The sequence below is a fragment of the Athalia rosae genome, chromosome 7 (genome assembly GCF_917208135.1).
Source record: "Athalia rosae chromosome 7, iyAthRosa1.1, whole genome shotgun sequence".
NCBI lineage: Eukaryota > Metazoa > Arthropoda > Insecta > Hymenoptera > Athaliidae > Athalia > Athalia rosae.
This window is the reverse complement of record NC_064032.1, coordinates 179,001-198,929: the sequence shown is the minus strand read 5'-3', so window position 1 is coordinate 198,929 and position 19,929 is coordinate 179,001. Positions and strand designations below refer to the sequence as shown.

General features: G+C 40.8%; 2 protein-coding genes and 2 long non-coding RNA genes across 13 annotated transcripts in view; 2 read left to right on the top strand and 2 right to left on the bottom strand.

Moving 5' to 3' along the window:
• The window catches only part of LOC125501634, a 64,300-nt gene that overhangs the window by 2,039 nt on the left and 42,332 nt on the right, over positions 1 to 19,929 (top strand). The gene's annotated exons all lie outside the window — the stretch shown is intronic.
• On the bottom strand, positions 1,409 to 13,413 carry LOC105687915 (PTB domain-containing engulfment adapter protein 1-like). 3 transcript variants are annotated; one of them, XM_048657891.1, is made up of 9 exons: positions 13,265 to 13,413; positions 5,259 to 5,377; positions 5,064 to 5,134; positions 4,244 to 4,426; positions 3,840 to 4,166; positions 3,486 to 3,736; positions 3,186 to 3,403; positions 2,813 to 3,039; positions 1,409 to 2,629 (listed from the first exon to the last, which is right to left on the bottom strand). In XM_048657891.1, exons 2-9 carry the CDS (start codon positions 5,329 to 5,331, stop codon positions 2,555 to 2,557), a joined length of 1,425 nt encoding a protein of 474 aa, XP_048513848.1. In that variant the 5' UTR covers positions 5,332 to 5,377; positions 13,265 to 13,413; the 3' UTR covers positions 1,409 to 2,554. The 3 variants fall into 3 exon arrangements, with proteins under 3 accessions (XP_048513848.1, XP_048513850.1, XP_048513849.1); XM_048657893.1 differs by lacking the exon at positions 13,265 to 13,413 and adding an exon at positions 13,119 to 13,138; XM_048657892.1 differs by lacking the exon at positions 13,265 to 13,413 and adding an exon at positions 8,858 to 8,997.
• Positions 13,654 to 14,691, bottom strand: LOC125501639. Its single transcript, XR_007279242.1, has 2 exons — positions 14,369 to 14,691; positions 13,654 to 14,145 (listed from the first exon to the last, which is right to left on the bottom strand). It is a non-coding gene; the product is annotated as an uncharacterized LOC125501639 (long non-coding RNA).
• On the top strand, positions 13,747 to 19,855 carry LOC105687914. Of its 5 annotated transcripts, XR_007279232.1 has the most exons (12): positions 13,749 to 13,901; positions 14,384 to 14,446; positions 14,867 to 14,995; positions 15,064 to 15,198; positions 15,265 to 15,422; positions 15,855 to 15,920; positions 16,222 to 16,372; positions 16,462 to 16,662; positions 16,730 to 17,354; positions 17,477 to 17,753; positions 17,842 to 17,984; positions 19,459 to 19,855. XR_007279232.1 is itself a non-coding variant. In XM_012403884.4 (11 exons), the coding sequence occupies exons 1-11, from the start codon at positions 13,827 to 13,829 to the stop codon at positions 17,976 to 17,978; spliced, it is 2,025 nt and encodes a 674-aa protein (XP_012259307.2). In that variant the 5' UTR covers positions 13,747 to 13,826; the 3' UTR covers positions 17,979 to 19,046. The 5 variants fall into 5 exon arrangements, 4 of the variants coding, with proteins under 4 accessions (XP_012259307.2, XP_012259305.2, XP_012259306.2 ...); XM_012403884.4 differs by lacking the exon at positions 19,459 to 19,855 and having other exon boundaries at positions 13,747 to 13,901; positions 17,477 to 17,761; positions 17,842 to 19,046; XM_012403882.4 differs by lacking the exon at positions 19,459 to 19,855 and having other exon boundaries at positions 17,842 to 19,046.

Genomic DNA, 19,929 nt, shown 5'->3' with positions numbered 1-19,929 from the left:
TTTTTCCCAGTTTTTAAAAATATTTTTCATTTGTGCCGCCTCTGGATGGGTTGCGGGCGCGGTAAATTAATTGTCCGCCCCTATTTCGTCGCGCGATGACGTCACGTGGTCAGGTCACGTGACCGCACTCGCCGATACAGCTAGCGCCATGTGGCGGAACTTTCGTGAACTAAAATCCGGCAAAAGTATTGACTCCCTCTGGAGCTCGCGGGAAGCCGAAAAAGTATTGACCGCCTCCGAGCGTCCGAGGAAAACCGCCGAAGAACGACGACCGCCTCCGAGCGTCCGAGGAAAACCGCCGAAGAACGACGACCGCCTCCGAGCGTTAGGAAAACCGCCGAAGAACGACGACCGCCTCCGAGCGTCCGAGGAAAACCGCCGAAGAACGACGACCGCCTCCGAGCGTTAGGAAAACCGCCGAAGAACGACGACCGCCTCCGAGCGTCCGAGGAAAACCGGAAAAGTATTGACCCCTTCGGCTCCGAGCTCTCGAGGGAAACCGCAAAAGTATTGACCCCAATACCTCTCTTTCACGCATCACATTGCCTGACGTCAAGGGGCAAGAAACCTGGGATTTTAGTTCACGAAAATTCCGCCACATGGCGCTAGCTGTATCGGCGAGTGCGGTCACGTGACCTGACCACGTGACGTCATCACGTGACGAAATAGGGGCGGACAATTAATTTACCGCGCCCGCACCCATCCAGGGGCGGCACAAGTCAAAAATATTTTCAAAAATTGGGAAAAAATCGGAAAAAATCAGAAAAAAATAGAAAAAAATAGAAAAAAATTAGAAAAAATTAGAAAAAAATCAGGATTAAATCTGGGTGGGTGCAGCATCATTAGGCGCTATAAAGGCTTAGTGGAGATGTGCTAATCGAAAAATTAAATAAAAAATCGAGAAAAAAAAACGAATTAAAGCTGAAAAAATCCTCAAATAAATCCAAGGTCAAGTGACATCGTCTGCATATTATCGGGCGCTAGCAGAAGATAGAGGAGATCTAGTGATTAATTAAAAATTAAATTGGAAATTGGGAAACATTTTGGATAGACAGGGGGATAAAAAAGATTTTGGAAACAAGAATCTGTTAGTAAAATGCAACAACGGCTGAGAATTAATTCAACGTGAGATATTTCGTAGGTCCAGTTCATTCGAGGTGAATAAAAAGTTTCGCATCTAATTTTCAATAGCGAGCAAGCGATGAGTTGGCGATGGCTCAATCAATTTTATAGATAGAAAATTCAATGCAATATGCAGACTCGAATTATGAAATACATACGTCAACGATAACGATCAATAGAAATGTTGGAAACTTCATGGCAATATGAATAACTGAGCTATGGAGGGCTAGACAAACAGAATTTCATTATCTGGCAAGGTGGGATTTCGCAAAATGAAAAACATGTCTATAATCATGTAATATATTTTTCAAAGATACTCAAACAATAGAGCAACAATATCTTATTGATTAATATATACAGTTCAACTATCTATCGCATCGTAATTAATATCAGTGATTAACGCACATGTATATTATAGGTTCAGCAGAAAAAAGTAATTGCGTTGGAAAAGCTAGAGATTAAGTTATGAAATTATAGCCCTTTTATTTATTACTAAAAAAGACCTCACGGTTGCCGGCAATGTAACAGGACGATTTTGTCGTCGATCATGTCGAGATTGTAGATGTATTAAAAAAGCTACGATCTTTCCTATTTCAAAAGCTCATTTTAATGAATGACATCAATTCTGTGTAAATATATAACTTTGCTATTTCTAAAATTTCAGTGCACTAGGTATTCAATTTTCTCCCCTCCCGATCAACAAGCATTCACGATTATTCACAACGGTAGAAATCGTATTTCAATCTTATTTTCTTCGCTCTTCTATTACGGCATCAAAAAAATGACTGGGATCAGAGTTGACGAAAGATTCATCTAATTTTGCGAGAAAAACTAAATCATTTATGAAGTTCCCCCCCCCCCCCCCCCCCCCCCCTTGCAATCGTCAGTTTTTAACCGCTGTAAGACATGCATTGTTTTTTTCCTCTCGATGTGCCTATAATTGACTCATATTATCAACAACACTTGAAAGCTCATTGCATAAAATCTGAAAGGTACATAATCGCTTCGATTGTCTCATTTTGCTGGACAATAGATTACATAATCGGATTGATATACTACATTACAATGATGCTATTACGTTGATATTGCCGTTTGATATGCTATGAATTGACGAGAGAAACAAAGGGATGACGGTATAAAAAAACATGTAGGTGTGTTATCATTATCATAAATATCAAATATCATCATAAATATATATTGTGTATAATAATTGACTAATTTTGGTTTCTTACGTGTTTTTTTTTCTCTCATTTTTCCGACGTCTCTTTCTCAATATATCCTTGTTCGACTCAAAAAAATCTCACAACTGTATAAGTTGTTAATTATCATCGTATAATGATTACCACGATAACTCTGCTCTCCTGCAAACACTTGAACTACCATAAAAACATTCAATATTCTCTTTCACACACCGGTCGACAAGTGGTAGCTCTCAATTTCGCAACGGATCGAGACTTTCGAGTGAAAAATCATCGGTTCCGATTGAAAGACCTCTGCTAAATCCGTCCTGAAATAACAGAATATCGTCTGAAATTTATTCATATTTGTACTCATGCCGATATTGATATTGATATTTATATTTATATTTATATTTGTATTTATATTTATATTTTATATTCATACTTTTGTTTATGTATATATTGATATTCGTAATGTGTTAGTCTTCGTGATTTATAAATCTATTTTTCACCTTCATTTCCAAAAGCCTTTTATCCAACAATCCAATGGCATTCTCGAGTTCTTGCTGACTCGGATCAAATGTCGCGGTGGTTGCTCCGAATTCTCCCATCTCAAAGGGGTCTCGCGTGTCAATTTTAGTGCCGATTGACGGTGTTGGATTAAACGGGACACTGCCGAATAAATCCTCTTTTACTCCGTTCTGCCTCCTAGAATCCTTAGCCTTTGGTGGCGGGGCAACTGCGAGAAATAACGTCAGGAATGAAGCTTCGAATGGTAAGTTGACAATTAAAAACGCCAGATGGTCAGATGCCAGGGACGTAATCCATCATGGTTATAAGGGAGGGGGGGGGGGGGGGGGGGAGATGCCGGACACCACTACTCACGCAATGGTGGAGAACCCGCGACTCCGTTCGCTTGTGGGAAAAACAGTTGAGCCGGAGATATCTGCGGCCCGTCTGAAAGAGGATTATTGTTGGATCGATGATTGTTAGCGGTTCCATTGGTCAAGCCTTCGTGCGCTCTTGGGTTAAAATCTTCCTCAAATTCGTCCATGAGAAGACCTTCGAGTTTGGTGCCGACCGTTGGCGCCGGCAGCTCACCGCTGTCAGAGAGAAAGAACGATCGGTAGATCGGTAGTGACGACGACGTTGTAAACAGGAAACAGTCGATTTCATTCGACTCACCTTATGAAATCATCGTCGAAATTTTTTTCAAAACTTCTCGGAGGCACCGGTGGAGGCTGTTGTACTCCGTTCGATGTATTTCCATTGCTGTCGCTGCTCGCACTTGAAGACGATTTACTAAAACTCCCATTCAGTCGAGGTTTGCTCGTATCGGTAAACGATGACGAACAACTGTCGGGGACTACAGGTGCGCTTGGCACATGCAAAATGTCTGGGAGATTGTGTTGGGATAGATAAGACGACACGTCAGCCTGCAAATTAAGGTCCCTCGTTGGAGTTGCAAAAGGTAGATTCAACAATTCGCAAGGCTAATTTTCGTTTATTCGTATTGCTTCGCATTTTCGTTACGCTTACCGCTCCTTTTATCGTGGCGATGTCTTGTAACCGCTGCCTATAGATGTTATTTTCATGTTCTAATAGTTTGATTTTATGCTGGAGTACCATGTTCCGCCTCTGACTTCCCAGATCTCTGCCAGAAGTTTCTAAAAACCTTCTGTAGGCAAGATCGAAGGCTTGACCGATCGTGAGAGTTATCTCCTCTGACAATTTATCACTGACGAAAACAAAGCAGGTGTGCCCTTCCGCGTCTTCTTCCTTTGCTATGAAGCTGAAGAATTTCTTCTCTCCTTTATCGTCCGCGCAATAGGATATTCGATGCAACGGGTATTGATGCATAATTCGCTGTAAAAATAGGATGTCACAATTCAACGACCATTCGATAGAATATACATTTAAATCCTACAAGCATCCCTGGATACCTTTGGCGTTGTCTTGGTTTTGGGTTCCTGAATGGCGACTCCGTCTATGCTGATCGTCAATTCCACTTTTGGCGTTTTCGTTCCCTCACTTTTCCTCAGTTGTTGATTGAATTTCAATTTGCACGTAGCTTCCTTAACTACATCGATGCCCTTCGGTTGATCTACCTCTGTACTTCCGAGATACTGGAAGAGGAACAGAAAATATTCCCACGAATTGAGAAATGTTCATTCCCTTCGCGGGACTTGAGACCTCAACTTATGCAGAACAATGGTCAGTCGGTATTTGGGAAATGAATCTATGTCGTACAATGTACATACGTATGTACATACGTACGTACGTACGTACGTACATGAATCGAACATCGTGTCTGTGAAATTATAAATTGTCGATTCGATTCAGGGTAATTAAATTTTGTAGCAGTAAAAGCTCAACATTATAAACTACAACTCGACGACATTTCAAATAATTTCCGCCGCCTGAAGACATAATACAGGTTTTCAAGTTCGTCCAACTGCCTTTTGGATTATTCGTGTATGTTACCGCAACATAAAATATCGCACACCAGATGTCGAACATCCTTGAATCACGCGATAACTGGGGACAGTAAATAACACTTGGTTCGTTGTTGGTAAATATTATACAATCCACCCGATCCGAATAACTGGGATAAAAGGTCCGGAGTAATCGGTGCCTGCGGACGACGGTGGTGGAAGTTGACGGAACAAGCGATCGTGCGGTAACTTGGTCCGTAACCTTGATCTGCCCCAGGTGTTGCGGCGAAACGGAACATAAAACTTTACTCAAATTAACAATAATTACCTTAACTAGGTAGGCAATGTGACCCTTTTGAAGCGCGTCTGGGGAGTGAATCCAATTTCTGTTGGTACCCCCTGAAAAAGTTGAATAAATCGACGGTGAAAATAGAAAATTTGAACGTTGTACAATTTCAAAGTTCTTATTCTCCGCAAGTTTTTTTTTTTTTTTTTTTTTTTTTTTTTTTTTTTTTCCACTCACCACCATTCTTGCTGGGCTGATTTTTGTTGTTTGCAGCATTTTGTTTCCATTTCAACAAAGTGGAATTCCTCATGTTCTACCGTGGCCTGCTCAACGGTGTGACACCGGCAGTTAATTGTCTGTAACAAAAAATAAACACGTAATATTGTTTACCTGCTACGGAATGAATCGTACAATTTTTATTTCACCGCCAAAAACCAAATAGTTCATTCCTCGATGAAACGCCATCGTCTACGTCGAGGATAAGTGCGGCTTCCTCGGATTGTAAAATAAAGCAGACCCGGCTAATAGACCGTGTTCAACGGCCGAGCGATCAGCCTTGGCCACGAAGGTCATATCCTTTCATGTTTCATCGTTTCGCGAACGAGAGTGATCTGCAATTTGAACTGACGTTCGGTGCACGTTACGGTGAACGATAATCAGCTGAGATTTGTCCGATTCGCATGAAACGATATTTTGCGCATAACTCGATCCAGCTCCAATTCGAATGACACGGACGAGAACATCGTGGCACCGGCAGATGTAAAAATATACGAAAATCAGACGATGTAAATGCTTCGATAAACGACTCGGAGAAATAAACGAACGTGATAAATCAATGGGGAAAATGAGTAAAGACAGACCCTATCGACGTTGAAAACAGACGCCTCGCTTCTGCGAGAATATCAAACTGTGCTAATAAAGTTGCATAATTTTCAAGGCAAGAATCCCCCGTCATCTTTAAATGCGACTCATTCCCTCTACCATCGGCGCAAGCGAATCGTTGGAAAAATCGATAAAATAAGATCGGACAACGCGCGAGGGAAAACTTTTTCTGCAATGAGCCGTACAAAGAAACCAATGAAAAATACATCGCGACAAATGCATCGGTGACTCGGCTTCTGCAATATCTTCATACTCGTCAAATCCAGATAATTATAGCCCTTTGGTTTCCAGGCATTGAAAATTATTGGCATTTTTCCACGATTGCGAGCGAAACGAAAATGCCCGGTGCGACCTGTAGATCAATATCGAGAGAGGTGACGACGTTCGGTGATTGCTCGACACATCGAGACGGAGAAGAACAAACTGCTTCGGTTGATTTTAACCGCAAAGGAAATCACGGCGTGCAATCGAACGCATCTTACGATCGCCCGCGTGTGAAAGGGTCGCGAAATGTCCGTATGCGCTTCTCCACTATTTCCGCAGACTTCTGCCAGGCAATGGAGTCAACATCGAGTAGACAACGGCTCTTGTGAGATGCCGAACATTTCGATCGTTGCTTTATTTCCATCGTAGCGCGGATACACGAGTTGCGCTGGAAAACTATGGTGGAAGACCGTAACGACTCTGACATAGATTCAAGTTAAAGTGGGAGCCACCAAGTCACGGAGAAAGTGCATCGAGCCTTTTCCAATCGGGTACATCGACGGGGAAAATCCCTGCACTTCTACCCTATTATCCGACTGTACCGTACTCGATGCTATCTATATCTTTACCTTCCTGCCGTGAAATTGGAACACGACATTCATTCTACGATCACAATAGGAAGTCAGATCGAATGCATAAGTTTGTACGGGAAAAATCTCCGTTACGATGTTTTATAAATGCCGAGTAAAAGGTTTCCGCTTACACTCGCGTTAAATAACTCGTTAGCGAAGCATATTGTTCGATGAATTTGACACGATGACCTTATAATCGCGGCGGAGTCGTTATTATTACGATTCTTGAATAATTGAACGAAGATCCCAGCTGTATACGCATATCTTGCATTTCATCTAGCGCTGAACATTCGTGGAGCGATCTCTTTGATTGGCAAATTATACGCTTTCAACTCTCTGGAAGAACTTGGCAATAACAAACACATTGATCTAGAATAACAATCCAAGAGTTCGTCGAGTGGTTGTTGTTCCTACTGTCGTCGTCGTCGTCGTCGTCGTCGTCGTCGTCGTCGTCGTCGTCGTTGTTGTTCGCTAGGCAGAGTTTGAAGTTCCTTTCGTCATTCGGGTCGCTCACTCACTCATTCGCTTGCTCAACGTTCAACTTCTATTATTTTGCTTTGAAACTACCTCGTTTCAAGAGTAATAATCTCTTGTATGTATAATGTAATTCTGCAGAAGACACGTGTTGAGAGAATAACGGAATCGGCTAGATAAGATAATATTCATTCGGCATTTTTCAAGTTGTAGTTGACGATATTCGAAAAAGACTTTGAAAGATCGGAAAATTCCGTCTTCTGTTCAAGATCAAGAAATCGATCTTAATTTTAAAAAATCGATTGGAATCTTCAGAATCGTAAACATTTTGTCGATAGACGCAAATACAAAACAACACGCCAGCCTTATAGAGATTCAAATTTACAAACGACACACATTTTTTACTCCTCATTTTATTATCATTAATTCCTCAACTCCTATTTTATTCGGAAAAATTCCGAGATAGAATCGAAGCAATTAACAATTTTGCCGTCAGCGGCGCAAATCCCCGTGTGAAAATAACTGTAACCCCCGTCGGTTCTACCGTTCGACCGCATACCCGGGTGTAGTACGTACGTACATTTTAACATATACGGTACAGAAGAAACATAGACGAATCGAGTGTGTCTACTTTTCAATTATAGACGTAGAATTGATGCGACGATGATCGAGGATTCGCTCCGACTGTCGCACAAATATTTGGAGAGCAAAACCAAATGGGGACGGAAGGGATATCATATCCTTTTGCATATAACGACGCAGGGATAACGAATTTATCGTCAAAGACGAACAACTCGCATTCTCTCCGATTATTCGCCAATACGGCAATACCTATACGCATATCCTCGATGTACCTTTAACAATAGAAAAGGGAAGAACAGATACAAGTGAAATCAATGAAAAGGAGAAGACACCCTTAGCAGGGGAACTCTTATCGTTTAATCGAGCCGCGTTGCCGTCAAGTTTCTCGACAATCACGGTTTCCGGGGTTTTCAAGGTAAAATCGTTGCCACGAACTCCAAACGAACACAATTCGTTATCGTCGTCGCTGACAATGAATTCAGAACCGCTTATATAATATACTATCGTCATTAGAATCGGTCGAGTTATACAAACGAACGACATTAAGAGTCGATGATCGTCGAACTTGATTTTTGAACTGAGAAATTTCACGGTCTAACAATTCAAGAATTCTGACGGACGTTCGATATTCGATCAATTCCTGTGGACGTGGGGCTATTTAATTTTTTGAAATTCACCTCCCGCGCAGCCGGAGGCTTCCTCGACTCGAAAAAATTCCAATGATATCCGTATGCAATACGTAATATACGAACGACGTACGAACGATATTTCCGGTTAAAATTTCATCGCTCACCGGTCGGAGGATAAACGATCGCCGGAGATTTCAATGCTTTCAATTACGACTCGCAACTAGGTTGGAGGGGGGGGGGGGGGGGGGGGGGGGGGGGCGTTCGATGAAACCGGAAAAAGCTATAAAGACATTCCCGTTGAATGGGCACCGAATTCAAAAAATCACTACCCCTTGCCTTCTCGCTTGTTATACTTTGTGCGACAAAATATTTCCGTAGCAGTAGAATTGTAACTGATTTTTTGCGTACAAATAAGTATCGTTTTTCAACTCACTTCGGATAAAACCAGACTACCAAGAACGCGGTAAGAACTAGCTATGGTCTTTGCCGATGGCGATGGAACTCGATTGATATCTGGTTCGATCTCCCTTGCCTCTCGAGTCGTTTGCCCGCCGGATACAAGTTTGTCGTTGCGAGGAGCGCGTAGATTACGAGGCACAGATTTATAAAGTTGACGTTTCGTTGGCTGGACGTCGAGGTTGTCGCGTTGTCGCAGGAGGTCATCAACGGTAAACAACGAGCAGGAGCAAGGAGGAGGAGGAGCAGCACCGGCAGCAACAGCGGCAGCAGCTGTTGTTGTAACACTGAAAACTGTGACGGCTGTAGGTGAACCTTACCACAGAAGCGATCGGCAACCACCACCGCATCCACCGCACAACTAGAAAAGTTACATACAAGGTTGTACGTACGTACGTACGTACGTACGTACATAGTTATTCCTCCGTTCCATGAACGTCTGTGGATGGCAGTGCCAGTCACCGGCTGTGCCACCGCGCACCGTTCTTCACCCGGTTGTCCGGTGTAAGCTGCTTTTCCACCATATCGCCGCCTCCAATCGCGATCTTCTGTCCTCTCTCTCTCTCCACTCCGCTCCACTCCGCTCCGTTCCATTCCATTCCTTTCCACTCCACTCCGGTGCAGCGACTAAATTCTATCCGGCCCGAACAATTCGCCTTATAACGAAGGCAAAAGGCTCGGCAAAAGGCAACCCGAAGCGTAGTAAAAATTTACCTTTGACATTAACTGTACGTGGCACGTCAACGCACAGCGAGAAGATGGGCGTAGGTGCAGCGGCGGAAATGATTTGGCCATCCGTTCGTTACTGTGCCGATTTTCATCCTCCGGACCATCTCGATCTAATCGATCGGGAGTTTGCAGAACCTTTGAAAAATTGCGGAAAACAGGCGAAAGTTCAACATACGCGCGTGGAGACTAAATATTTCTCGTCCCTGCGATGGAAGTAGAATTTTTTTCAACGCAATTTCCCGTCATTCTCAACCAATTGCTTCGCGAACCAAGCAAACGGACGAACGAAATCGTCGATAAATGCGTATTGTAAAAGAGTCGGAGCTGAGAGAAATACAAAAAAATTTAAAGACGAAGATATGAAACCGGTTACAGTATTGTAGGTGCCTGCATGGCGTGCCTACACATCGGGAGCGTACAATGTATACGATATAACAACGATATCCTTCGCGACACCTGATTCATTTCTAAAACCGAGCGCACACGTACACCAACGCGTACATCGGATCACGATGAAACCGACGACGACGACGACGACGACGACGACAATCACTACTACAGCACCTGTACTGTGAAATATCGGGACGTCGGGCTTGCACGGAGAATCATGTTTCCGGCGTGGTACGTTCGAAAGAGATTGGACCGAAACTCGGGAGGGATCGGGAGGAAGAAAAGACTACGTTTTGTTAGCGTGGCTCGAACTGTTTTCGTACAATCCCCCCCCGCGAAAGTATGTCGGACAACGTAGCTAACAAGTAAAATATGAAAGATCCAACGGACGGCCGATAGGGACGTGGATCAGGGGGCGATTCAGTACAGGAAACAGAATAATAAACGACTCGATTCCTCTTCGAATTCAATTCGTATAAGGGTTACTCCCGTTCCTGACTCCGCTTCAACATTGAACCCTTGGTAATGATCCGGGGTGATCGAAAACGTGAGTGCGGCACATACACAGTGTAGGTAGGGCGGTGGATCTATCGAGTCGCGGTCGATCGTCGTCAGCCAGATCCCTGACGATCGGTGACGCCCCACACGGAGTTGCGTTGGTCGAACTACGCGAATAATAAATACGTAGGAATACCACATAGACGAGCTAACATGAATTCCCCTTGCCTTTCGAGTTCCGAGACACTTTCCCTACTTTCTCACAATCGGTGACTCCTATTTTGTGACGGTCTTCGACTTGAATTTCATACTCACCGACGACTCGCGCACGCTCTACCTACATAAGAAGCGTACGCGGGTGGGTACCGCGGAAGCAAGAAAAGCATCAAACTATCAACGGCGGGAAGCACGATAAAATATACACAGTATAGGTACATGTGTAGCTACTGTAACGTTGTTCGTTGCGCCTCTGCGATGACTTTTTCCGTCGCTTTCCCTTCACCGTCGTATGCGGTTATACGAAGAGTGAGAGAGGGAGAGAGAGAGAGAGAGAGAGAGAGAGAGAGAGAGGGAGAGAGCGTAAGAGAATCAAAGACGCGTGAAAATATTTTGTCAAACGTGTCGGACGACGAGGTGTCACAGAGATCGGTCGAGAGTCGGGAGAATTTGAAAATGAAACTCTAGCAGAGCATATCTCGCACGGTGTACCTACGCAAGGTGTGCGTTTGTCTACGCACGTATCCCGTTTGTTCCAAATCTCACGTACGTTTTCCGTTTTCATCACTTGCGAAATGTGCATTATGTGCCTCGGTTGACGGTGCGCGATGATCGCGACGTCGGCGACGATGATGTTGCGCAACAAACATACCGTACATTATACGAGTGATATAGGATACGTACATTTATGACACGTATATCGTACATCGCATTGCGGAGAAAAAGATCTACGTTCTAAATTCAAAGACAGAGAGTTCTGATCACACGGGACAAATATTCCTTGAGCGAAACACACGCGAAAAGAAATTTGGGGGATTCTGGGGATCCGCGTACGGGACTAAAAACAACTCGTTTCATTTTCAACCGTTTTGTATGATTCGCGAAGAAGTTTTCGCGGAGTCGTGGGCGTACGGAGTGGCCAGTTTCCACATATTGTCCCTGTACGCTTACCTACATACCGTAATTGCCCTCGACAATTGCCCTCGGAAGAAGAATCTCGTCAGCGTTGAGATTTTGGCTACATCGATCTCCGTATTCGCGGTGCAGCGACGATATGGAATTGCGATAGATTCGGTATTATTATTTATTGTTCGTTATCAAGTGGGCGTAACTCTATAATTAATTTTCACGTCTGCGTAACGGGGGGGGCGTCGGTATTTCGTTGCGAATCACGATGATCGTAACCTGATATATTGTTGTACCTATATACCATGTATAGGTATACAAATGCCACGCTGCATCATTGTTCGCTGATTAATTATTTGTTTTTTCCTTCGCACTCTCGTCGTTCACGTTCAAAAAGACGGAAAATGTTAAAGGAATATAGTATACCCGATAATCATTCGACGTCACAACTTGGAACTGAAATTATGAGTACATAGTTGTATACCTTGAATAATTTTTTTGAAGATGTATGATAGTTTTGTTACGGAGAGAAAAAATATAATTATATTCGATTCAACGATAAACGACAAATTGCATTCTTTCGCCATTGAACGAGAGGGGGGATTGCCGCGAGGTTTTCATATGAGAATATCGTATCCGGATGTTTCGAATTGATGATCGAATCCAATTGTAAGATTACCTGCGTAAATCGCACGGTTGGCACCGAATCTCATTGAAAAAATTATTATATCATGAGCAGCTAACATTCGACAATTGTCAGGCAAATCATTCCCTAGTTCTGATTTCTCTCTCTTTCTTGCGTGAATTTCGAAGGATATCTCCAGCCGAGCAAAAAGACGAGTACTCCGTCGCATCTCGGTCAATACAAACACATGGTCATACGTTACAATATCTTTATGCACACACGTGTCACAAAGATATTGTTCTACCTATCGTGTGGTGCGTGACTCCGAAGGAAGTTTGTTTTGATGATGAATATAAATATCATTTATATTGCTATAGGCAACTATACCTAATAAGAGGTATGGTCTGGGGGAGCGGGCTTAGGTGATATTGTCTTGTCCCTTCTTGGTGTTATCATTATCATTATCATTATCATTATCATTATCATTATGTATACTATGTTGTTTTATTTTCCTCTGGCGTTTTACTTCCTGCAAACGTTTATCTGCATACGTTTTGAAAGAAGGAAAACAATATCGAATAAAACGCATCGGAATGGATTTCAATTTGACAATGAATAAAACTTAGAATCGGTGAGTGGGATCATTTGGGTGTAAACGTTATGGTTGGAAAGTGTTATTATCGTTGCTCGACGATTTCTTTGTCGTACTGTTCAACAATAAGCGCCAGCACGGGTACTCCGAACAGTTTGACTCGCTCGCATGGGTGCAGCGGGAAGAGAATACGGTAAAAATAACCGAATAGAAAGTTTACAGAAACTAAAAACTGACGATGTAACGGTTGCACGATCACGTTTTCATGATCAAAGTACTTACGACGAGTACGGGATGAAATACGTATAAGGTATAGCACGTGGAAATCCGCAGCGACGTTTAAAACCAAGGGTCTTTCAGCCGATGCATTGGTCTTATTTCTCAGCGTTTCTGCAAATAAATAGGGTGAAATGTTTTTTTCAGCTTACCGGCTACTAGAGTTGGGATAGAGGAGAGAACAATGCTACAGTTGGTTGCCGATTCAGCCTGGAAACGGTTTGACCTTTCAAGCGATCTCTGAATCCCACCACCCTACGCACGTCACGACACACACGAACGGTTCGAATGTTGAATGAACACTGAGTTCTAACGGCGTCATAAAAAATGCACATCGCCCTCTCGCCATCTCTCGGCGTTCGCAACCCTATCGCAACGAGTGCCATCTTGTAACTAAGTCTTGAACCGCATGTGACGCCCCCAATGAATAAATCCATTGGGGAAAATTACTCCGAGTAATTACACAAGAGTCGCGGATGAATAAAATGATCTTCTAAAACTATTCAGCGACGATTTCGTATTAATTTTCAAATAAACTTCATTACCTGGGAACATATAGTTTTATTCCAGTAATTTTTTACATCTATCCTCTGACATCTGTCAATTGCCACCCCTAACTTCAACTCGATTCAAGATGGCTACCGGTGGATGTAGCAGTCGATGCGGGTGACATGTAGAATTGTTCATAAAATCTTTTCAATCATTTGATTAATAATGAGCGGGCGTGAGAAAAATGACATTTCCATTCATTCTGATAAAATTGAAGACGCTGTGGACCCCAGAGTACAGGTAAGCCAGTGAGTTGATTTATTTTGAAATATTCTTCGCCCTACTTGTGATATTGACATTCCCGATGAGTTCGATTTAAATACCTTTTTTTTTCTACTATTCAGCGATTCATTTCACCGCACCTTGTAACGTACGTACATACACAAATAAGCGCGACGACCCAGTTATGTAGTTTATCTTACAGCAGATTAATTGGCTAAAGTAAGATATTGAATGGATTAATCCACCTGATGTTAGACATCACCTTGAAATAAAATCATAAGTAGTTATGGTTAAATCTAATCGATTTATGTTGATTATTTTAAAACGGCAATTTTTCCTTGAGGTGTTATTTCTGATTATGAGCTAATACGTGAAAGTACGAGTTAAACTGCAAAGGTCACGAGTTTATTTAACGAGATAATGATATGAATTGATCATGTAGTAGCTGTAGAGGATTGTATTTTTCTGAACAAACATAGACTTACGTGATATTATTTCAGATCGAATTAGAGCGTCTCAATACTGCAACAGACGATATAAATAAACTAGAAGTTGATTTGCATGTAAGTATAACAACGATATTTTCTCTGTCACATTCTAAATGACTGGAGAAAGTTCAAAGCACAGTACAATGAACAGAATTGATACGTCAAAGGCGTGAAGATTGAAAACTGCTTGCGACTAGATTTCATTGATGGCATTAACTCACGAGGCTCCGACCTATAGATAATAAGGTGTCACCGAATCGCTACTCTGACGTTTTAGACAGACTAGGGCCTCTTTCATTCCCCATCTCTATGACAAAACAAATTTGATGAACTAATAGTTTCAACTGTGGTATTTATCTGTTATCGTATGTTATTAACACTTTGATTGCCTACAATATTAAATATACATGTTCTAGAAAGATTTGAAATTTTCATCAAGACCTGCGATATTTCAATCCAAATAATTACAATGAGATGATAATTTTAATTTAATAGGAAGCAACAACGGCATTTCGAGAACTACTCTGGGAATCTACGGAGAAGGTAGATGAACTGGGTAAGAAGCTATGCCCTTGGCTCGAGAAGTCAAGGCCTTATTATGACTCTAAGTTTGAAGCAGAAGAGGTAAATTTGAATCCCACTCAAGTCAGGTTGAGTAATCGTCAATCGATTAATTCCTTCATCATTCCTAGGCGCTACAGGAAATGCAGAAAGCAGCGATAAGATTTGAAAGAGCCAATAGCCAACATGCCGCTGCAAAAGAAACGCTTCATCTCGCGGAAGAAGGGTTGAGAACTGAAGGAAGGTGCTTCGATCATGCCTGGCAGGTATGGAGAAACGAATATTCCTCTTAGCGAAGTTAGTCCGTTGTTTTGTATTATATTTTGTACTAGGAAATGCTGAATCACGCTACATCAAGAGTAAACGAATCCGAGCACGAACGAGCCCTTTCAGAGGTTGAGCACAAACGGACCACGGCTGTTCACCACAGGGCAGAATATAATGTTCAAAGACTCCACAGAGAATTGAAAGGCGCCATAGCTAAATCGAGGTATACCGTAATACTAATCAAAGTTATATCGGACGTTTTATTCATTAGAGCTTGATTTAATATTCTTATCAAGTTATCGAACGCGTTAGAAGTTGCATGATTTCTATATTTATAATATAATAATGATAATAAATTATTACACTTGCTCGAAATTAGGATTTCACTTGGTTGTAGAAAATTATTTTTAGATGCTACATTTGATTTTTGTTCCAAAGTCTCATTTTTGTTTTGGTGACAACACCTTCGTCGATATTTACCTCTTTGCAACCAAGAATTTACGACTGTATTTTCAAACACTGAATAATTTTTTTTTTTTCCAATTCCAAATGTATGGTGGTATATATTGATTTTTTATCCTCTCTTACTTCTTATTAATTATTTCGAATATTTTCACGTAGAGTTAGCATGTTTACGTCCTGGTTATGTTGGCAGTATGGGTGCACGTCGCAGCTTACTCCTGATAAACAGTATCGCCTACAGGCACAACTTACTCATGTTGTAAGTTGGATAGTAAATTATTTTACGTTATCTCGGTATCACTGATGCTACCCCTAATTGTAGAAGTGATGATTTTGGCGCTACGATCCCCTCTATTTGTCTCTTGTTTGCTACTTATTATTAATTGTTTATTTCGTTGTTCGAAAAAGCATGTACTCTATGTCAAATCCTCGGACCAAATTATTCCAACAAATAGCACAGAGAAGCCAGGGGTTTGTAGCAAGTATAGATTTTGTTTTTATATCTGCAAACATAAAAACTACGATGAAATAGAATAATCAATACTCAATGAACTGCCTAGGCCCTATTACGAATTGGTGGATCATCTCGAACAGATGCTGGACGAACGAAAGCTCAGAGTTAAGATATTGGAAAGATCAGTTGCCGATGCAAAGATGACCTACGCCGAAGCTCTTCGCAATTTGGAGCGTATTAGTGACGAAATTCATCGGGTAATAAAAATAGAAAAACAAAATGGCAAAAAATATTATTAATCTATGCTTGAAATTGACTTGAACTATATTTTTTCATGTGCTTTTAGACGCGGAGATACGATGGAGCAGACTTCCCCTCTCAGCAAACCGGAGATTCTGCACTGTATTCGTCTAATCAAACTAAAACTGCCACACCTACCGATTCGAGCATTACTGGATCACCGGCTGGTACGGACTACACGAGCGACGAATATCTACGGCTCCCTGCAAAAATGGGACCAAATCCTCCTTGTCCATTACCAAGTAAAGTAAGTATTCGAAAATAGATTTCATGCGCGTATGACAAATGTATGTGATCGTGTATTTTTATTATAGGTCGATAACGATCCGTCTTCGGAGTATCTAGGCCTAAGCAATTTAAATCTGTGTTCAACGGAGCCGCGGAAATACATAAAGAGAGACCGACCTCGCAGTATTCCGACGACAGAAGTGAAGCATATCAACACTATAGAGAACCAATCGAGTACATCATCCCCGCATTTGTCAAATACAACGTCATTGTCGCGAGTAAAAAAGACAAAAATAATATCGCCCCCAGAATCTGAGAAGAAGAATAATGCCGTACATAATGGCGACGAGTGGACAGAAATTAGCTTGGGTAATTCTTTGGAAGAAACTTGTTACAACGATGAAAATTATTCCGACGAGGATGATCCGATTCCTTACAAACCATTGCCAATGGATTTTAGCCCAGATGCGAATAATTCAATGACTATAAACGACGATAGTACGCAAACAAAAGAGGCACCAGTTTATAAAAAATTGGTAACACAACAGTCCTTACCTGCTATGTCCAAGACTTATGATATTACACCGAATGATAACAAGGTGGAAGTCATTAGGAGTCGGTCTATTAGAAATAGAGCAAAACTCGACAGCCGCGTAGCAAATTGGATTTCTAGGAGTGCAGCTGCCTGTGACGCAAGCTGCAGCAGTTCCAGTAAGTATGTGCAGTAAGTGCTGGAATAAATAAAACTGTCTCAGAGTAGTGAATCGAAACTTCATCACTTTTCAATTATGGCAAAAGTACTTACGCAGGTTTATAATTCTTCTTTTTATCAGATAGTTCTAGCCGCCGTCAATCTTTGGATATTTTATGGAGCGGTGGCACAGGCGAACGTGTAAAAGAACTATTGAACCACGGAATGATGATGCTAAACATATCTAGCCTTACGGAACGACGATCAAGCGAACCAAGAACCACTGAGAAAGATAAAGAAAAGGCAGATAAAGCAGAGAGAGCGGAGGCTAAAGGAAAAAAGGTTCCAAGTCCACTTGAGAAAAGTATGAGCTATTTGAATCCAGAGGAAGAGACCTCGGATAGCGAAAGTCTGGCCAGGTTTGTCCGTTTATCGTTGTATCGCGTACGTTATAAGGATAAAAATTTGCTTTGCGCATTGAAATAAAAAATTTGCTATGCCTTCTAGTGTGGGAGATGTTAACTGAAGATCAAATATCTTCGTTAATGATGGAACAAAACATAAACGAAGTTTGTGAAGAGATTCTTGGCACTCCGTTAGTCGAAGTGTGTCCGTTGCTGCAACAACTTCAGCAACAACAATAATGCTGGGTAAAAATTAGTCACTAATCTAATCGTGAAACTGAGAAATAATAATAATGGTATGACAGAAAGATCGAGATTATTTGTAATCACGAATATGATAATAATACGGCGAAATCATCATGGTGGGGTAGTGTATGAATAATTGAATATACTATATTCTTTTATGGTCCTCAAATTCATCGTCATTCCATTTTAAATGGGACTCTAGTTTCGAAAAAACGGTACCCGTACTTTTGGTCATTTTAGTAAAAAATCGAGAGGAATAGGTCTCCGGTAGGTATAGCTTGAAAAAAGAATAACTTTTCGAATATTGTCTTGATCGCAAAAGTGATCAAGAAGGGTGGGAGAGCTCGACAAAATTACGATAATACAAATTTGTTATAAAAATGATTTGTTTACGAACAACGGAACGACAGAAATACAAGTATCACTACAAGAATAAATAAGTATATGCGCGCTAGTTTCGGTTGTGATCTAGTCGTCGATGAAAAGCAATATAATTGTATAGTCAATTATAGATAATGAAATGCATTTATTAAAAGTTAGAGTATACCATATGTGGAGAAAGAAAGAAAGAAATAAATAAAATTCATCAGAGTAAACAAAACGTGAAGCGGCCGATTAGTGCCAGTTTTTGAAAGATAGAATGCAAATGATACGAATAGAGATAACTAATTGTAAGACGAGCCATTGGTAACCATCATAATGATAATAATAAAGGATAATTTACCGATGAACCGTAATATTATAGGTATCAAATTTATATGCAGGCGGGTGGATTAACGATCAGCTTAATTTACTTTGCAAGTGTTTTTTCACATTTCCTGTTCTCTTTTTGTTCCTGTTGTCTCATGAAATTATTCGTGCAGTCATTCCTCAAAAGATAAAAATAACAGATAATTACAGAGAAAAGAAACCAAGTATCTAGGTTCTACGTTGAAATCATCGTAATAAATAATTGATGACAGTAGCGAATGTTATCCAAATAATGGAGACGTCGTACACGCATACAAAACGAGAACGAAAACATGAAATAGTGAACGAATAAATATACAAAATAAAAAAAAAATAAATATATAATAAGATAATGAAATTGAAACAAGCTCTGCAAATGATTGTCTATAGTTAAAAAGTGTCTTCCTACGTCCAGCTACTTGGAAAAAAAAAAATTCTCAATTTCGTTGCTCCTATTTTAATCGATTCAACATTGTTCAATTCTTTGACATTACGAAATTTTAATATCTTGCTCACATCGACTATAAATAACTCCTACTACTTGTACAATTCTATGCTATTAATCACGACGGCGTTCAACTTTGCCTATCGTAGGTCGCAAATTTTTAACTCCATGAGTCTAGATCGACTCAGTAAAAGTACTCTAGTTTTATCAGAGACATTAGTATACGCAAATAAACGACAGTCAAGTCGGCGACTTTTCTTTCCCTAATTAAAAAGGCAATGTTATATTTTTCTGTAACAGGTTGTGGAACTCTATCCATGATAACGATACGATCAAGCGTACATACCGCATACAAAAAGAAACAAGAGAGAATTAGAGTTTGTGGGAATAGATTCGATGACATGTAATAGAAGACTGGTATAATGGAAATTCAGTCGATCGCTTTCAACATGCATTGCCAATTTGATCGCTGTTTGTAGTACTTGACGTGTACAAATTTAAGGAAATTATGATCGAGCACCTATTGTTAGTAAATTGATAACTTGAGTCACTTATAGCGAGTAAATAATAACTGTCGATGTATGATATTGTATAATCTATTCAAAAATTGTAACGTATTGTAATTGTATCACTGAACGATCATTTCAAAGATAAATATATTAATATACTATCATAAATATAAAACTAATGAATATAATTGTCTTTTTATTCGATTCATTCATCATTTCAACTCAATGGATTTGAAAATGATTTACCGGAGAATCAATCACC